We start from the raw sequence: 19,278 nt of genomic DNA on the forward strand, positions 1-19,278 counted from the left end.
CCCCTAGGAGGACCCACCTCAGTCCCTTACCACTTGCACCTGCGTGGCCAGACTGCAGACACGCCTAGGAGGGAAACCCCGTACACGTGGGGACGCCGTCATTCACACCTGCTCCCCAACAAGAGCCTCAAGCAGCAACCAGGAAGTAAGTTTTACCAAACCTCCAGGCAGGCGCAGATCAGCCAAGGGCTCGGGTAAGGCGGGATGAATGGCAGATGCTCAAGCAGAAATGGTACCCAGTCCTGCTGCACCCTGGGATTCAAAGACGAGGCCAACGTTTTGAAAAATATAAAATTTTAATAAAGGCTACATCTCTTAATTACAATAATTATTGTACCAAGTAATTTTCCTTAGATGAACTCTTTATAATGCATAATTTACAGTATAAGTAGAACAAAATGCCATGACAAAAGTCATTGAGTACAAGACTTGTAATAAAAAGGCATAAAATATATTTATACATAAACCCCTTTCAAAAATTAAGGGAAGCTTGAGCCCTCAATATAGGGCGACACACAGGGGGTCCCGTGCAGGTACAGGTACTGTACTGATTCAGAGTCAAGCACTAGAGATAGTGGATTAATACTCTTTTGCCGTACACTATATACAGACGTATGGTACAGGTGACCAGGGCGGACCATGTACACATTAACTTAACACAAACCCCAACACAGTCAAGTGCTGGAGGAGAGGTGCTGCTAGGTCTCCCTGCCTCTGGGTGGGCAGGGTGGCGGCAGGGGTGGCGAGAGTTTCCTGAACGGCTGTGGTCCCAAGACTAATGGGAAAAAATCAGAACCGCCACTTCGATACCAGCACAGCTTGAACCACACGGCCGGGATCCCAGCAGCCCCAGCCACCGGGCCCAGGGCTGAGAGAGGCTACAAGATGTGGGGCCTCGGTCCCAGGGTGACTCTGGGGCCCCAACAAGGCACCCCCTCCTCCACGATGGAGCAGCCCATCCAACGTGACCACCCCAAAAAGGCGAGGTCGGCACACAGCCAACCCTCAAGACCTTTATGACAAAGCAGCACAGGGGTAAAAAAATGCACCAATTTCTGCATGTGTCAATGGCAGGGCACCATTAAAAAAAAAAAAAAAAAAATGTCCATCCTCCCCGGGAGAAAGGCAGTGCAAGGTGCAATTCCTTCTTCGCCAAGAAACCCTCCGTGCACTCCCAGCTCCGCTCCTAAGTGCAGACAGAACCACTGAACTTCCCCTCTCCCTTCCGTGTTTAAAGCAGCATATCCATAAACTGGGGCTGGGGGCAATCAACTGTTCAATAAATATCAGTAAGGACTCCTGTTCAGGTAAGCTACACACAGCTTCGCTCAGTTTATGGATCTCAGACCCCTAGGAAGTCATCTATTATGTATGGCAGGCTCTCCAACACAGTCAGCATCTTCAACAGCCACGAGTGGTCATGTTTTTAATAAATAGTTCAGGCTTTTCTTATCTCAGTACCCAGCTCATGAATAATGAAAATCAACCTCCCCCCCTCCCGAAGGCCCAGTGGCCAATGCTTCCCCAGAGTTAGTCTTCTTCATTGGTTTAATTTTCCTTCAAAATGTCGTGTGGCTGTTGCTTAGGTCCAAGACAGGGCATGCGGGCCCCAGCTCCACGCTTCGCCGAGGCTCAATCGATCCTCTCCACTTTGCCCAGAATCCTGCCCTCGTACATGGGGAGCACCGTCTCGTCGTCCCAGATCTCCTCAAACACTGCTCCACAGGCGAACTCATCACTTGCTTTTTTGAAGTAATACCTTAAAAAGAAAACAGGAAGAGTTTGTTGAGACTGCACCTTCCCGAGGAAGAGCCGAGCTGTGCACCGGCGACAGCAGGTGTGCTGCAAGTCGCTCTCCTCCTCTGGTTAAGGGGCAGGTGGGGCGTCTGGCCAAAAGGATCAGACACAGGGGGAGGCTGTACCCCTCCGGCCCGCCCAGGCCTCTCCGCCACAGGCCTTCAGCTCACACCGCTGCCCAAGGCCCACATGACATGGGAAGCAGAGCTGCTGCTCTCTCCCGTTTTGGGGGAGGGAGAGAATGGGAAGGGCAGTTCCGGTTCGGCCAGCCTAGCAAAGAGCCTGCACCCAGAAGGCAGAAGGCAGACTTGCAGCTGGTCTGTCAGTCCAGAGGCTGCTCGCCCTTCCCACCTCCTGGGCCCAGGGGCGATGGTCCCTGGCACAGCCATGCAGAAGGCCGGCCAGCTCTAGACCTGTCCCAGTGTCCAGAACAGAGCACTGGCCCCCCAACACCCTCCCGCTGGTCTCCATGTTCCTGCCTCCTCTCCCCTGCTCCCCCTCAATCCCCCTCAAGTCAGAGCAGAGGCCCTTCTCTGAGCTGTGGAGTCAGGCCCCTCTGAGCACCCCAGGCCTTTCTCCTAAAGCTGTGTGTGACTGTACAATCGCCAATGGCGGCCTCTCTCTGGAAACCACTGCTGTCCTCGGCCAGGCCCTGTAGAGGGGATCAGTAAGGGCCTCCAGGTTCCCGTTCCAAGAAAGGGAGACCCCCTCAGGCGGTCACAGTCCCCTGGGAGCAGGAGCAGCCTCTCAGGGTCAGGCTGGGTTTTGTTTGTTTGTTTTGCCTTTTCTCAAAACAAACAAAAAATCAACTGCTTTGTTAAGAGCTGAACTTCTTCCTGTCTAACGAGGTGAGCCAAAGGCTTTCTTAGGAGATAGGGTGAAGTCCAAGGGAACAGCTGGGTCCAGTCAGCGCCTCTGCTCCAGCGCTCTGGCCAGGGGGAAATGCTTCACGTCCAGGGAGCAGGTCAATATTCTTGGGGAAGCTTTCAGAGGAGACGGTGAGAAAGTGTGGAGGACCTCCATGGTGGGGACAGCAGAAAGGCACCCTTCCCAGTCCCTCAGGCAGCCCAGCCCTAACCCCTCCAGGCTCACCAACCTGGGCTCCCAGCGACCTTTTACACTACAACCCCCTCCAGAGAGGAGAGGCAAGGCTCCCCCGCCACCCGGGACTTCAAACGCGCTGCACTGCCCTCGTTTTCTCCAAGAAACAGGCTTTTCCACTGCAACATGCTTTATGTGGCAAACTCTGCTTTCTTCTGACATCTGGCACCAATAGCGTCTGGCACGTCTGGAAGGACTGTTTGCTTTTTGAACCCCTGCCACGTTGAGATTACTCAACAGCCCAGGTCCCCACTCCACAGCCCCAACCTCGCTGGGCCTTTTTATTGAGGGGGGAGGGGGTGCAAATTGAGATGTTGGGGCCCACACAGCACTGGGGGTAAGGCCTGGCACTCCACCCCCACCCCACCAGGAGGGCACTGAATCCAGCCCAGGCCCTGCAGAGATAAAGCAGCTAGGAGGACCTTCCCACAGCCTGATCCAATCAGGAAGGAATCTGAGAGTTGACCATTTGTGCAAGTCTCTGTGCATTAAAGGGGAGGCCAGGGCTTCAAAGCCAGGCTTATTAAATGTGCCTGAGGAAAAAAATCAGAGCCAGATGTGGCCGGAGTGGCCGACTGCACCTTCCCTGCAAGGCCTGCTCCGTGCTCTGTGCCTCCTCTCCCCTGAAGGTCACCTGCAGCTCCCCTCAAAGTCCAGCCGAGTCAAAGCCGAGATCAAAATGAATCCCTGGAGGAGCACACTTGTGTAATTAGTTTCACCTGTGTCTCCTCAAGATTAAAAGAAGCAGCAGCCAGGCCTGTTCCCTGGTCCCTTTGATAACTTCTCAGAATTGTCTCTTCCCAGGTATTAAAGGGAAAGATCTAGGCTCAGCGACACGCCCTGCTGGTCAGTCACCTGCAGGGTCTCAGCCCAACCTCCATCCCCTCCCTCTCCAAAGGAATCACTCTTGGCCCCTGCCCAAACTCTCAGATGAAGACGACTACTCTGGAGGGGAGGATGGCTGGACGCTGTCCAGGAGCCAAGGACCTCCCCCCACCCCACGCCACCCCTACAGGTTGCTGAGCCCTTCATCCCCTGGGTCTGGAGGCAGGATGTGCATGGATGCCTGCTGTGACCCTGCACAGGGCACACAATGAGGAGGTGGCACTCCTTCCTGGGTGCAGATGCACTGAGTGAGCACCTTCCCAGTGCCTCTGGGGTGTAGACGCAACTGAAGCAGAGCCCAGCTGTATTCTCTTGGGAAAAAGACCATGGACAAAGGGCAGAGAGCTCTGCAGAATCTGCTCTCATTAAGAGGAGACAAGTGAGAGATGGCCCAGGGTTGGCCCCCCTCTCCTCGGCTCCCGAACCCTCTCAAGGGCCCAGAAAATTCAGTGTGGCCTTCCCCAGGGCACTTCCACTCTGCAGATGAGGAAAGGAGGCCAGAAGTTAGGTTCCCTTCCAGGGCCCAGCAGGAAGGGTGGCCAGCCGTGTTCCCCTGTGCCCACCCACACACCCATCCTTCCTCAGTGGCCTGCAGACTCTTCCTTCCATGGTCTTGGCCCTTCTCTTGAGCTTCTAATGTGGAGAGGGGTGCTTTCAGGTTTTCCTTGGCAATCACTCTGCCCCACCCCCGCAAGGTCCCTCATGTCAGGCGGAGCCTCCACCCCAGGGACAAGCCCGGCTCTCCTGCTGCCCTTTTCCCCCAGTCCGTCCACTTGGAGGAAAAAGCCCAGTCAGGTCCCCAGAGAACCCCAAGCAGCCTCCCTCTTTTGGCTACTGCTACCACTGGGGGCGTGTGCGTGTGTGTGTGTGTGTGTGTGTGTGTGAGAGAGAGAGAGAGAGAGAGAGAGAGAGAGAGAGAGAGAGAGAGAGAGAGAGGGAGAGAGGGAGAGAGAGAAGGAACCAAAAAGCCAGCACCCCTGGAAGGGCCTCCCTCTGAGCCCGTCCCTCCAGCCCCGCCCAGGCCTGCCCAGGCCAGGGCAGCTGCTCCAGCCTCTGGCTCTGGGTTCTGAGCAAACAAACTCTAGAGCAAAAAAAGCCACAGGACTCTTACCTATAATTTCCCTTCTTGCTGAGCTGCTCTTTAAAGTGGCCCAGGGTCAAGCTCTGAGCCTTCAGCATCCTCCTGTACGGGATTTCTTCTCCACAGAAAAAGTAAGTAACGACCAACTCACTGGCCTGGAGCGCGTGGACTCCTGCCAGTTTCTTTGGCTCTTTGTGACTGAAAATAAGACGAAGTGCAGAAAGTTTAGCATCTCAAAACAGACACACGTTTAAAGACACGCCACGCATACCGAGGCAGGACAGGGTGTCCTGACACTGAGGCCGGAGCACAGGGCCCTCCTGTCAGAGGTGGCCACCTCTGGTGGACACACAGTCCAGAATCACATGATCTGTACAGAGCATGCAGGGAAGGAGTTTACCGTCCAGCTGTAAAATTGGTATCATCTTCCTCAATGCCACATGGAGGGACTCCATGCAGGTTAGTGCAAATGGGGGGTTTGCCAATAAGGCAAGAGAGAGGAGAAAGAACTGGAGCTACTAGGCTCATCCCCATTAGGGAATGCTGGGAGGTGAACCTCCAGGGGCGGCTTCCACCTGAAGCCCACCTAGCGTTCTGACAGAAAAAACACAACTAAGGTAGCCCAGTCATTTCAGCAATCCCAGTTATCCCGAGGTTTTGTAATTTAAAAAGTAACAACAACAACAACAACAACGACACTGATGATAGGCTGCTGGTGCCAGACAGCTGGTAGCCGTAAGGCCAACCAATGACAACAATGGGTGTGTCCAGGAAGACGACTTATTCAGGACTTCAAATGCCCACTGCTCAGGATGAAGAAGTCTAAGAAATAAAACTTCAGACCGTTTTAAATGCCCATCCTATAATTAAACTGAGCCAGACTTCTCCTTCTACTCTTATTGAAAAGGATCACGGCTCAATCTGGAGAAGACCACATAAAACAAAAAGATGCTCTTGTCAGTTGTCTGCAACAGCAGAGAACCTCCCTCGTGCTCAGGGGTGACGCGAGGTGCTTCTCATACCTCTAACTTACAGTTCAACGGGACAACTTTGCTTCTACCCATGAGCTAAGGGCTTCAGGTCCGGGCTGCTCATTCCTAGGAGGCCCAGAAAACCTGTGTTGTGATGCAGTTCTGAGTACTGACATGTTTTCCGGGATCCTCACTGAGTGCCACATCGACATTGACTGTTGCTCATCACTGGTGTTAAAATCAAGATGATTTTATATGCTGAAAAGAGTTTTACAAAAAAGTACCAGCCGGACATGGTAGTGGTACACACCTGTAAACCCACGACTTGAGAGGCTGAGGCAGGAAGATTCCAAGTTTGAGGTCAGCCTCAGTAACTTAGCGAGGCCCTAAGCAACTCTCATTAATAATGAGACCCTGTCTCAAAAAGTAAAAAGGGCTGGGGCTATCGCTCAGTGGTTAAGCACCCCTGGGTTTAATCCCCAGTACAAAAAAAAAAAAAAAAAAAGTAATTCCAGATAACAAGTACCCGGAAATGAAAGCCACTCAGCACATCTCAGTAATGCCGGGTAAAGACACTCACTCTTCTGGAGCCAGGCTTGGGTTGGAGAAGGGCATGGCTCCTGCCTGACCAGTGGCCAAGTGGTTCCTGTCTCTCTGCTGACTGGCCACACAGCACCTAAGGACACAGCCAGGGCAAAGGCATTATGAGATGCACAGCTGTCCCCAGGGCAATTGAAAACAGAGAGAAAATTACTCTCCTTGGCCTCCTGAAGAAACATGTGACCACCTCCATCCCTGTGAGACCCAGCCAGGGCCCTATGTTAACAGGGGCTACAGGAGGCCTGCCATGTCTCTCAGAACAGCCATCCTGAACCCCAGGGAGCCCAGGACAGGACTAGTCGTGGCTACTTACACGTTCATCTGTCCCACCTTAATGATCAGGAGACACTCATAAGGAGTGGGATTTGTAAGGAGATGCTGAAACTCACCCTCCCGCTCCCAGGTGTGACTTGCCCAGCAAACAGATCCTGCTCTAACTGGCAGAATGATCATAGCTAAACCAGTAATTTCTAGAGGGTAGAAAGGAGGCTCTTACTCAGCCCCAAGCCATCTCTCACCCGACAGGAGGGCCCTCCCATCAGCAACAGGCCACGTCTCCACCTCAAAACCCAACCCCTGCCTCAACCTCCAAGGGCCCCTGCACTCACCTCTGCTTTGGGGGCTTGGACACCTCTGCCAGCCTGCGGCAGGCCTCCTCTAGCTGTGCCAGGGTGTTGGGTGGTGTCAGGGGAGGCATGGCAGGGTCCTGGGTAAAGGGGTGGGGGCGGGGAGCCGGCCGGGGGTGCCCGCTGCCACCCCACAGATGGTGCCGGCTGACTCGTTCACCTGAGGACCCACGGGCAGACTCCGGTGGGTAGGCCTTTTTTGTGCTTTGGGCACTAAGCAAGGAATAAGAAAGAAAAAAAGAGAAATTAGGTTAGAAAAACTGGAAAATGTGACTTCAACAGAGACTTGTGTATTCTGCTGAGAGGGAGAAGAAGAAAATAACTCTACCATAACACCAACACAGGTCATTGCCAAAACATGACATTTTTGTGGTCTGCCCAGTCCAATGTCTAATATTAAGAGGGCAGGAGCAAACAGTCACATTTGTTTTCCCCACTTCAAAAATAGCCATCCCCACAATACCTCCGCACGGAGGCGGCTGCCCGTGTTTACCTATGGGGCTTGGGCTTGCTCTGCCGCTCACTCTCCAGCATCCACTGCCAGACATCCTGCGACCTGTCTCCTTCCTCCCCAGGAAGCTGCAAGGCCCCAGCTCCTCCAGGGGCCCCTCCTTCTCTGGAGGGCAGGGCCAGGCCCGGCTCCGTGCCTTTCCCGGTTCGTTTGGGCAAGGTACTGCCTCTGCTGCCACTGTGGGGAACCAAGAGCCACACTCAACCCAGCCAGCCAGTTAAGTCTCCAGGACTCTGCACCAGGCAGTCAGCAGATGGAGTGCGAGGAGGAAAGACCGCCCAGGCACCTGCCACCTGCCACCCTGCAGCGCCTCTGCCCACCTCCCAGAAGCCAAGTGCCCAGGACCTTGGACCCCACTTCCTACCCGTCCAGTGCCTGGGCTGACAGGGAAGCTCCACCTAGGACATGCTGGACTCCTGACACTCACCCAAACTGCTCCCCGGGGATGGGCTCTGGGGCCTTGGGGTGGCTCTTGCATTTTGCGTAGCAGTAATACTCGGTGCCCCCAGGGCAGAAGCAGCGCACCCTCTGTGTGGCCTCTGCCTCGATCTCCTCCTTGGTCTTGGGGATGGCATGGTGATGGATGTAGTGGTGGTGGACGTGCTTCGTCGTCTGTTTGGTTGTGAAGCCCTTGCTGCCGACCAGTGGGCAGGCAGCGATGGGGGGCAGCTTGCCCCCGGGCGGGAGGAGGGAGTGGTACTGCTGGTGGTGGTGGTGGTGGTGGTGGAGGTCGGGGGAGCGGGAGCGCGGGCTGTAGCGGCCCATGCCGGGTGACTGGCAGCCAGGGGTCTTGAGGACTCTAGACAGGTGGTCGTCCAGAATCGTCTGCGGGTCTTCCTCGTAGCTGCCAGAGGGCAGGAGGGACAGGGGGTGCTGGGCAGGCGCCCCCTCCCGCGAGCTCAGCGCCTGCTCGGACCCCTCCTTCTCTTCGTCCTGGAAGGGGAGGCAGCAGAGGGGAGGTGACCCAGGTGGCAGGTGGGGCCCCAGGCTCAGGTTCTCACCCACACGGGGCGCCACGCTTGCGCACACGGAGGGGCGCTACCTCGCGGATCTGCTGCAGCCTCTCCTCCAGGCTGTGGCGGCTCTCCAGCTCCAGCTTCAGCTTCTCCAGCCTCGAGATGAGCTCAGCCGCGAAGGCGGCAGGTTCCACGGGCGTCATCTCCTTGGGCAGGCGGTGGGTTCTCTAAGGAGGCGGGGGAAGGGACAGGCACGCTTAGCGGCCGGGAGGGCACTGGCGGCGGGCCCTGGCCGCAGCGGGGCCAGGGAAGCGCCTCGTCCCCACGTCTGGGTGGAGAGCGATTGGCGAGGCGGCCTGGGCTGCTCGGGATTTTTATGTGCGGGCGCCGCGGCCTCATGGAGAGCCATGGTCCCCACCAGCGTTTGCCTTGGGCAGGAGCAGTTGGTCGCACTCCGAGAGGCCCTGCTTGTTCTCTCTGTAGTACAACCAGCCCATCAGTAGCTACTCTGAAGTAGAAAATCTTCAAAGACTGTTGTCAAACATCAAAAAAAAAAAAAAAAAAAAAAAAAAGCAGGCCTCTGAGGTGGGGAGGGGAGAGAAACCAACTCAAGGAATAAAAAGTAGAGGCTAAACAGAAAGGGAGCTGGAAATTAGAAAAGTAAGATTGGAAAGGAGGTGGGGGGAGGAAGAGGGGAAAAAGAGTCCAACCGCCCCAGATCAGAGAAGAAGTGGTAATTTATTTCCTGGCCGCACACTGCGCACCTTTGAGGTGGTGTTGTCTCCACACTGTCCTGGATCTCCCCGTTTTTCTCCTCCCCTCCTCCCTATCTCTTTGTACAGAAAATGAAGAAAGCTGCTGCAGGCGAGGAGCAGAACACTGCTGAGCTCGGCTGCCTGAAGCTGATCTATCAAGGGAAAAGGGAACATCTCCAAATCAAGTGCAGAATATAAAAAGGCACCGAGAACGCCTGCCAAAAGCAGCAAACAGAGAGGACCCCCACCGCCCAGCTTTCTGTCCTTTTTCTGTCATCTTGCTCCCCCCCCACCACACCCCCCACCTCTCCACTTGTTCTAACCCCTTCTTCCTCATCTCCCTCTTGCTCTGCCGGCTTCTTTGGGGTGGGGGAGCAGAATGCCAACTTGCAAAAAAAGGCCAGCATCTCCCCAGCTGAAGACACGGGCCTTGCCACGGCAACCACTTAGCTTCGGAAACCTGAAAGGCCCCGGGTAGATGGCCATTCTCTCCAAGGCGGGCTCCACGCAGCCCAGCCCCCATCAGAGTAAGGCCCGGTGGAAGAAGTCGATTTGCACACCCCAGGACAAAATCATCTAATTTACAAGCCTGGACAAGAGAACTTTCCATTGTTAACATACATGCCACCACCACCCCAGTCAGAAATATCTGTCATCCACATTACTGCATGGGCAAAAAGGGAATTCTGGAGCACACCCGCCCCCCACCCCAATTAATTAAGTGTTCTGATTTGAAGACAAGGTAAGCCTGCCCTTGTCTGTGACAAGTGTTCAGAGGAGAGCTGTGGTCTGCACTGATGCAACATAGGATTAGCACTGGATGTGTTAATTTCCTAAATACCACATAGCCAGACAGACCAACTGGACTCTGAAGCCGGCAGATACCTGCTATAAGCTGGGTGCTCTCCTCCCTTCCCTGAGGAAGGGTGTCCTTGCATCCTGGATCTCAGGACATTCTGAGAAGCATATCCCTGAAATGGGATGCTTAAGGGGTAGCTCTGGAGTTCAGGGGGCCATGTACCAACTACTTTCAGGGACATGTAAATAAAAGGAAGGTTCCAGAGAAATCCTTTACCCACTACCTTAATCATAGGAAGAAGTTGCTCATGGGACCCTCACCTCCAAACACTTCATTCCTTCAAATGTGTTTGGCAGAGACTCATCAGCAGGTACTAACCCAGCTTCTGAGGTTTGAAACAGGCCCAAGAGAACAGCTGTCCTCCAGGGCTTCAGAAGTTAGTAAGGGAAATGGCCAAATAGATAAATGGATCACTGAAATGACAGAGCCATGCATCAATGCAATAAGAAGTCCCAGGACAGGGCTTTCCTTCCAAAGGAGCAGATTCCTCTAAACTCCCCATTCGTGCACTCTATCAAGTGTTCACTGAGCACCTGCTGTGTTTCAGGAAACCTTGTGCACAAAACTCCCTGCCCTCAGCAGGCTTCCATTTGCGTGGGAATGCAAATGACTTCACCGTGCAGTCATCTCCTGGCATTGCTTAGTTTCTGGAAAGGAGCTAATCTGGTTTCTTTCTCATAGGGAACTTTCCCTTTTGCGATTCAGAAAATGTAAAAAAGATTCAAAACATAAGTCATCTTGAACGTCATCGCGACATCACTGTCACCACACCCACAGAACCACGTTCTGCCTCTCATCCTGCTCTTCCTCCCTCTTTCCCCTAGGGCACCTTAAGTACAGCTCCTCCTCTCCTGTACCTCCCCACCCCACTTCCCATCCTTTTCTTCAGGACTCGGCTCTGGAGAAAACTGCACCTCCCCACCTCCCGCCTGAAATCTGTACTCACCGGGAAATGAGGTAGGGACACCTGGCCATTGGCCTTCACACTGCGATGCATTTCTCTCTGGAGCTGTTTCTTACTCCCCATACGGTAAGGAGGGATTCCATCGCTAAGGGAAAGAAAAGGACACGATCCATTGGCTCACAGGGATCATGGCAGCACATGCGTGGACTTACACATGCTGTCCGGAGACCCCACCAGAGCACAGGGCCACACACTTCCACAGGAGAGCGCCACACACCGCCAGACCTGATCAGTGTCCCCACGGGGAAAGAGCCACCCAAGACCAAGTTGCCAAACCAACTCCGAATCCTGCCCATCAATCCTCACTGGGAATCTGGCCCCCTCGCAGATGCAGAAGCATCAACTTGAAAGGAGCTTAGGACGTTCATTTCTCAGGCGGCTGTCTCAGAACCGGTGTGTCCTCCAGCCAACCCAATACAGAGCAAAGGCTTTCCTGTTTTCAGGTGCCCCAAACAGAAGATTCTCAGGCCCCTTTGGTTCTCCCCACAGCCTGTTATTATTCCAATTTAGGAAAACAGTGCATTACACATGGTGCTAGAGCAAAAGGTTGGAGGGATGGGAACCAAACCCACAGAGGATAACCCAGGCATTACAGAAGGTGTGCATAATCTCCAGCAGTCAACTTCTCAATCATTCCCAAAGTCCGTCTTTTTGATAAATCACCCTATGATTTCCCTTGGCTCCAACATCCGCTCCATAAACAAACTGGGGCATGATTTGGGCAAGGAAGTCCTTCTTGAAAGGAGACCTCAGGGCAACCTGAAGGAATTATGGGCCCATATGTCCATCAAGCTAGTTAAAAACAAGAACAAAACATTAGCAAACGTAAGAATTTTTAAAAAGAAAGCCTCCGCTCAAGGTAGCAGACACTAAACAATGACCCAGAGTTGCTATGATTCTTTTTAGAAAAGCATTTCATTTCATTCTTGAAAGCAGTAGAATGGTTAAGGACTGACTCTGTGTGCCGCCTCCCCCCATTTATGGGCCTCCCCGAGGCCACTTATTTACCAAGCTGCACGCTCAGGGGCTGGAGCTGCTGAAGTCAGGTCCCCACCATCTCGCTCTCCCTGGGGCTCTGTTCATCATGCGGTGAAAGGAAGGAGGACATCTTTGGTGCATCAGCAGTGCTGACCATGAACAAGGCCTGAGAACACCAAGGGAGCACCAGGAGGAACTGGGTACCTGTGGCTCCTTACCCTAAGTGATGCTCTTCCCCAAGTTGGCTGACCTAGGCCACAAACAGGGCCACGATGGAGAGTGCACTAGAGCAACAGGCCCACCGAGGCGAGCCACACCAGGGCTGGAGGGTGCACCAAGGGGATCACTGGGGGGCGGGGGGTGGCAAGAACTTCCAAGTGTGAGTCATGCTCCCCGCAGAAAGGGGAAAGGGCAGCAAGCAGAGAGTGAGCGCTGTGGCAGGGGCAAGCTGGCTGACCAGTGCCCATGAGAAGCAGGTCTCCCAGTCAGCTAGCTACTCACTGAGGCCTGCACTTGACCATGCCCTTGAAGGGCTCCAAGTCCAGCACCTTACTGAGTCACCTGAAACTAGTTTATTGCCTGCCAGACACAGGAGAAGACTGGACTCCCGTGAGCACACCTAGCTTGACCAGGAACCAACTCCCTCCCAAGGCAACTGACTGCAACCTCAGGCCATCAGCTCCCACAAACTGAGTTCCTACTGGGGGTCAGATGCTGGCTGAAACATCTGACAAATCATCGGACTTCCTTCTCTCAAGAACCTTAATGACGCCCGGCGCCGTGGCACACTCCTGTAATCCCAGGGCTCGGAAGGCTGAGGCAGGAGGCTCATGAGCTCAAAACGAGCTTCAGCAAAAGTGAAGCAACTCGGCGAGACCCTGTCTCTGAATAAAACAGAAAATAGGGCTGGGGATGTGGCTCAGTGGCTGAGTGCCCCCGAGTTCAATCCTCAGTACTAAAAGGAAAAAAAAAAAAAGAACCTTAGTGAACACACATTCTACAGGTGAGCAGAAATGGTAATTTGCCTGAAGTCATAGTCAGTAGCTGTTAGACCCAGGATCAAATTAAACCATTGCTGAACTCCAAAACAGGTGTCCATGACTCAGCAGCCCACCCTTAAGGCCATCATCATTCCGGATGCCACTCCCAGCCCACCAGAAGAGCAGAACTTCCAGAGGGTCTGAATGTAGTGGTGCCATTTCCTAAACCCCAAGGAGTCACTGGACATCCTGAAAGAAAAGAGAAAATTCGAGGAAGGTTCTAGAAGGTCCTCTCTACAACTTAATACTCCCTGGTCTGGGAATGTGGGTGGTGGAGGTGATCCCACCGATTAATCCTTCCTTTCACCGCATGATGAACAGAGCCCCAGGGAGAGCGAGATGGTGGGGACCTGACTTCAGCATCTCCAGCCCCTGAGCGTGCAGCTTGGTAAATAAGTGGCCTCGGGGAGGCACATGCTGGCCTGATCCACTGGCACTGTCCAGGGCTGCAGGTGGTGCTCATGGCCCTCTCCTGACCAGCTCCCCACCTTCAGAGACCTAAGAGTGGATGGCTCTGTTCCAGTCCTCTTCATGACAATCTTGGGAGCAAGAATCAAGCAGCCCACAGACCCTACCACAGTCTTTTCTCTGCTTTCCTTTTGGATGGAAACCCGTAGTAAAGCTTTATACCTCTTCTGCTTTCTTCATGCAAGGTGAGAGAGAGAGAGAGAGAGAGAGAGAGAGAGAGAGAGAGAGAGAGAGAAGAGGAAGGTGGCAGGAGAAGCAGGTGACAGCCAGAATGAAGGCAAGAAGACCAAATGATTTCAAATGCACCTTGCCCCACTCCCCAAACACCCAGGGCAGGCGAAGGATCCAAATGTGTGAAAGGCAACTTGTGAACAGAGTAGACAGAGGAGATTTGAGCTTGGAAAGGTGCAAAGGAATTTACAGGCACCTTCAAGGAAATGTGGCTTTAACTCCCCCAGCCAAGAATCTTCTTCCCAAACAGTCCCTCATTCCAAGAGGGGGCCTCTCTCTCCTTTTATTCAAGCTCTAGAAGTGTATGATCAGTTTCCTGGCTGCTCAAAACTGTGGGCTGAAGAGTGCCAGCGCTCTGGTCCCTCTACAGTCTCCTTTAATTATAAACATTTTAGCTAACGAGCCCGCTGCCAGGCCCAGCTGTTTCTGGGGAGCACAGATTTTGAAGTGTGGACTCCACTTAGCTGCCATTTAAGCCAAGCCAATTAGCTGAGCCTTTTGACTCCGCTGTGCCCGACCTAACCTGAATGTCGTTTTTCTGGTGGCTTTGAAATAGCAGGCTCCTGCACACGCGCGTCCAGGCGCATCTGCATTTGGCAGCCACTCTGAGGCAGCCTCCGATCACAGCCAACATCAAAAGCCTGGTTTGTAAGATAAGGTGATATTTGAAGTCCGCTTGGATGCATTCCCCAGTGTCCAGAACAAACCCCCATAAATAAGATATAAGGGAATAAAGATAAATAAATAAATAAATAAATATGACAAATCACGCCGCCCTGTGTGGAATGGGAGGAAATCATCTTGTGCTGATTTGGGGACACTCTGAGCAGAAGCAACCTACAGATGTGGCTGACCTTAGTGACAGGAGCAGCTCCACACAGAAAGAGGAGCCAGCCCTCCCGGCCGTGGGCTCAGCTTCCTAGTCCTGCCACCTCTGCACACCAGGCTCTACTTGGGTGGCACAGCGCCACTGCTTCTGATGTCCTTGGCCCCCCGTGCTCCGTCTTCCTACGCCTGATGCCTGGGAGCGGCCCTGCACTCCTTCTGTTCCCCAAGGCCCCACGGATTAGGGTTTAGGATTTTGCTGGAAGCCTGGCAGTTAACTTCCAAAAATATTTTAAAAAACAAAAAAACATTCGACAATCATTTCTTCTAAGAATACAGGTTCTGAGTGACAGGCTCATAAAACAGCCTTCTCAGAGGCCTATAATGGAGACTCAAATCCCCAGCCATCTTTAACAGGGCTTTTTACTTAGCGGGGAAAACCGAAGTCAGCAGCAGGCCCTGGAAGAAGGCAATGATTTCTTTCGAAGCCCCTGCCTGCTCTGCACATCCAGGCCTGGCGTGCGGCTCACCAGTAACCAAGCCCAGGCCAGCCCTGCCCCACCTTCTACCCAGGCTGCCTGCAAAGGCCCCTGGGACTTAATTGGTTCTGTCGCAAATGAGACGATTGCTTCCCTGGGCTTGTGTCTAATGAACTCCAACCTTCTGGAGTCTATTGAAGGCTGCCTGTGACCCCCTCGGTCCCCCTCCCCAGCCCTGTCCCCTCCCAACTCCCAGCAGGGCAGCTGACCCCCCTCACCAAGCCCCTCAGCCCCTGGCTGCCCACGCTGGCCATTGTGAGAGGAGAAACAGCCGGGGCTCTTTTCATGCTTTATGGGGCGCTCCTATTCACTTGCTCAGGAAATTTCAAAGGGGCCTGCTACCCTCTTATCCCCTCTAAGCTCCCCAGATGAACAATGGGCTGAAAGCGATTCAGTGCAGCTTTTCATCCCCACACACTTTATTTCTCGCTTGGCACTCTCATCTGCACGAGGCCCACAATTGGCAGAGCTCTGAAGAGGGGGTCTAATCCCAGTCCTGGGAATCCCGGTGACTGCCCGAGACAGGGCAGATCACACACACCCAGGGCCAGCAGGCCAGAAAGTGCCTCACATCGCACCAAGCTTTTAGTCCATGCCAAGTCTGTTCAGCAAAGAGTGGGGTGACCCCAAGCGACCCATCCCTGGCAGTCAATGGCAGCTTGAGACCTCAGGAACCTCAAAGTGTTAGTAAGCCCCATCCAGTCCACTCTTGGTTCTGGAGACCCTCTGTCCCCCATCATAGGCAGCATGAGACAAATAACCCCAAGTATGGGCAATATCCTACTCCACAGTTGCACTTACAGTTGGTCTACACACTTGGAATGACGGTGAGTCTAACAGTCCTCTCACTTGGTTGGGAGAAGGCTCTGAACCACCCATAGCTGCCAGAAAGATCAGAGCCCACACCATGAGCCCTCAGGTCTCTGGGCCTCACAGGTACTCTCTCTAGGCTGCCTGGTTGACTCACTATGGACCAAGACAGCTACACCTTGTGACACCCTGTTGTAACACCCAGAGGTTCTGACACTAGGAGCCCCAAGGTATGTGCTGTGCATGACAGAAAGCTGCTAGGTGATGGATTTCCCCATTTGTCTCTGTGCTCCTGTTCTTTACTGGCCTCCACACGATCTCCTGCTACCCAGGATCGGTGGCCTGCAAATCTTTCTGAGTCCTGAAAGTGGGTTCCCCACACTTGGAAGTCCACAAAGTGCTTCAGCTAATGCAGAAAGGGGCGAGAGCTTTTGTGTCACTTCTAAATGATAAACTGGAAGGCTGTAGGGAGAGCTTCCTCCTACTCCACCCAAACCTCTTTTTAAAAAAGCATTCTGATCACTAATGAAAAGAAACCCAAAGTGACTTAAAGATCTCATGAACAACTAGTCCCATCAACACAGCTCATGGCAGAAATGCTCATACTGGGAAAAAAGAAATGTTCATGCTCAGAGAAGACACAGCAGGCAAAGGGCAGGGATCGCTGTTCTGCTTTTGCAGAGTGGTCAAGGATGCAGCAGGATTTCCTGCCTTGTCGTCAAGTCACCAGGACCTGCCTACCTTTCTGACTGGGTCTTGTGAGGATCAAACAGAAGCAAGTATGAGGACCACACCCGAGTTATCTCATCATGAACCCCAAATAACGCCTCAGTGATGGGCACTGAAATGCAGCCAGAACCAGGAAGCAAGCCAAAAATAGTCTCTAAGAAATCTAAACAGAAGCCTCACAGTCTTAAGTAAACTGCGCTGGACTTAGAAGGCTCCCTCAAAGCCTTCATTCAGTTCCAACTTACTCTTATATTTTACACGTAGCACTCAGACTCCCACACAATCCACAAATTAATAAATGCGTAAGAGTAATACTTGGACAAGGACAGTAGGTAGAACGACAAAGAGAAAAATGACCTAAAGGGGGGATCAATACATGTAGGGGCAGGTGGCCCCTTGGAACCCCACAGCCTATGAGGTGATGGTATAACACAGTATGAACACAGATCTTGATATTAATTTTTTGGATTATCAAGAAATAAACTATGCCTTGTCTAATACTACTCAGTGAAGATAGATCAAATTGCATTGTGAGAAATATGTCCATCAAAGAATGATTTTTCTCAAGTATGGACACTCAAAGCGCTCAGTGAATATGGAACCCGAAACCTTTCATTCCTCCACAGCGGATGAGCCACTGCTTGCTCTGTGTTCACTAGTGCCAAAACGCTGTTCTTTTATTAAAATGGAATTTTTCACTTGGGGATCTCTCATCTTTTACTAACAAGGGAATTTGAGGTAACATAATAAAAGCCACCAGGAAAACCAATAGCAGAGTCCCAAGCTAGCCTCCTCGATGTTCCCTATGCCACAGGCCACGCAGCAGTGGCCAAGAGAAACCAGATAGTCTCTAACCAAAGGGAAGAACAGACCTCCAGTTTAGGAAGCCAAGAAGAACAGATAAATAAGCAGGCAGGCCCAACACCACTCAGTGGGTTCGGTTCGCCCTTCAAAACTGTTTCCTGGGGCTGGAGATGTGGCTCAAGTGGTAGCGCGCTCGCCTGGCATGCGTGCGGCCCGGGTTCGATCCTCAGCACCACATACCAACAAAGATGTTGTGTCCGCCAACTAAAAAATAAATATTAAAAATTCTCTCTCTCCTCTCTCACTCTCTCTTTAAAAAAAAAAAAAAAAAACTGTTTCCTTAGCAGGCAAAGTTCTGGCTCCAGAACATTTGTTGAAAAGCCTCAGAGACCATTTTTGGAATGGTGATTCTCAACTCAATGTTGGATAAAGAACCTTTGGGGAACTGCACCCATGCCCAGGGTCCACCTGAGTCTCCTGAATCAAAACCTCAAAAGATGGCAGGAAATGGGGACCCCCGCTCCCATACACCCCTACAAGACCCATGGAGAACTGCTCTCCATCAAGAGAACTACAGCTTAACTTCAAATGGCCTCAAACTCAAAGCAGGACCTCACCAGATGAGCTTCTGATCCCATCAGACCACCTCAGTGACTTGGATTACTTAAAATTAAAAAAAAAAAATCAAATCATCCACCTGCAAATGACCCAAACTCAGGTTCCACTTTGAGGAAACCTCTATTCAGAATCTCCAGATTCTACAGTCCAGCCTCCACCAACATTTACTGGACTGAACAACGTCCACTGGAACATCTCCGTGTGGGCACTGCACACACGGTGTCCCTTCAGGAGATACCTGGCTTTCTGAACCACCCTGCTTGGATGCCTTTTCCTCAAAAATACAATGAACCCTTGCAGCTCCTCCTGTGTCCCACCTGATGTTTTGAACCTGCATTTCAAGCCCAGTCAAGGCCAACTGCTCCCATAGGGAGAACCAGAAGGCAGGTTTTGAAACTCCCGGAATGCTCATCTTGACCTTCTGCTAAGGTGCCACCTCAACTTCCCTTTGAAAGCTCACAGCTTAATGCCACCCAACAACCATGTCACTCCCCTCAACCAGAGCCACTGTCACACTCCCCTGCATGGAACCAAGGTCCACACTCACACAGATGGGAATGCCAAGCCAGGGGAGGAGGAGAGGAAACAGGGGGAGTGGCCAGGTACTCACACACTGCTGTCCGTCAAGGACATGGAATCATCTGTCAGCGCGTCACTGGAAATCTCGCTGTCATTAGCGCTGGTGGCTGGTGCAAAGACACAGCCGGAACCCATGTGATATGGATTGACAGGGTCGCTCCTCTTGAGGGACCTGTGGAAAAGCACAGTCAGAGTGTGGCCACTGATGGTCAGTGGAAACCCAGGTCATCAGGTGAATACACAATCCCACACCTGTTCCATGCCTCCTGCTGCCCAGGTCCAGGTGGGCCACAAAAGGGAGGCCCATCAGCCAGTGAGTCACCCTGGGGAGATGCAGGCTGGGTCCCCCCCCCCTGTCAGTAGGTGTCTGCCAGAGCACAGTACTCCCGAGAAGTCCAGGGGGTCCTACAGAGTCCTAAATACACACCTGCAAAGAAGGCATAGACTCTGCTCTGCTCTAGGAGACTGTGATAACAGAGGGGAACAAGTCAGTGGATACAGGTGTCTTTCTCCCCCCTCTCCATACTGAGCCTGGCCAAAACAGTGCAATG

General features: G+C 52.8%; 1 protein-coding gene across 8 annotated transcripts in view; it reads right to left on the bottom strand.

Moving 5' to 3' along the window:
- Window positions 1-277: 277 nt before the first annotated feature.
- The window catches only part of Axin2 (axin 2), a 34,382-nt gene continuing 15,381 nt past the window's right edge, over window positions 278-19,278 (bottom strand). For 6 of the 8 annotated variants that reach the window (XM_040268562.2, XM_013359945.4, XM_078041832.1 and 3 more), the window contains exons 3-11: window positions 18,759-18,899; window positions 11,089-11,191; window positions 8,615-8,755; window positions 8,000-8,505; window positions 7,555-7,749; window positions 7,044-7,274; window positions 6,416-6,511; window positions 4,895-5,062; window positions 278-1,759 (exon numbers count right to left, since the gene is read on the bottom strand). In XM_040268562.2, coding sequence (XP_040124496.1) covers window positions 1,633-1,759; window positions 4,895-5,062; window positions 6,416-6,511; window positions 7,044-7,274; window positions 7,555-7,749; window positions 8,000-8,505; window positions 8,615-8,755; window positions 11,089-11,191; window positions 18,759-18,899 — 1,708 coding nt within the window. In that variant the 3' untranslated portion in view covers window positions 278-1,632. The remainder of the gene's footprint in view (window positions 1,760-4,894; window positions 5,063-6,415; window positions 6,512-7,043; window positions 7,275-7,554; window positions 7,750-7,999; window positions 8,506-8,614; window positions 8,756-11,088; window positions 11,192-18,758; window positions 18,900-19,278) is intronic. The other 2 variants (XM_040268563.2, XM_021728423.3) reach the window with 2 other exon arrangements.

This window comes from Ictidomys tridecemlineatus, chromosome 3, assembly GCF_052094955.1.
Source record: "Ictidomys tridecemlineatus isolate mIctTri1 chromosome 3, mIctTri1.hap1, whole genome shotgun sequence".
NCBI classification, from domain to species: Eukaryota; Metazoa; Chordata; class Mammalia; order Rodentia; family Sciuridae; genus Ictidomys; species Ictidomys tridecemlineatus.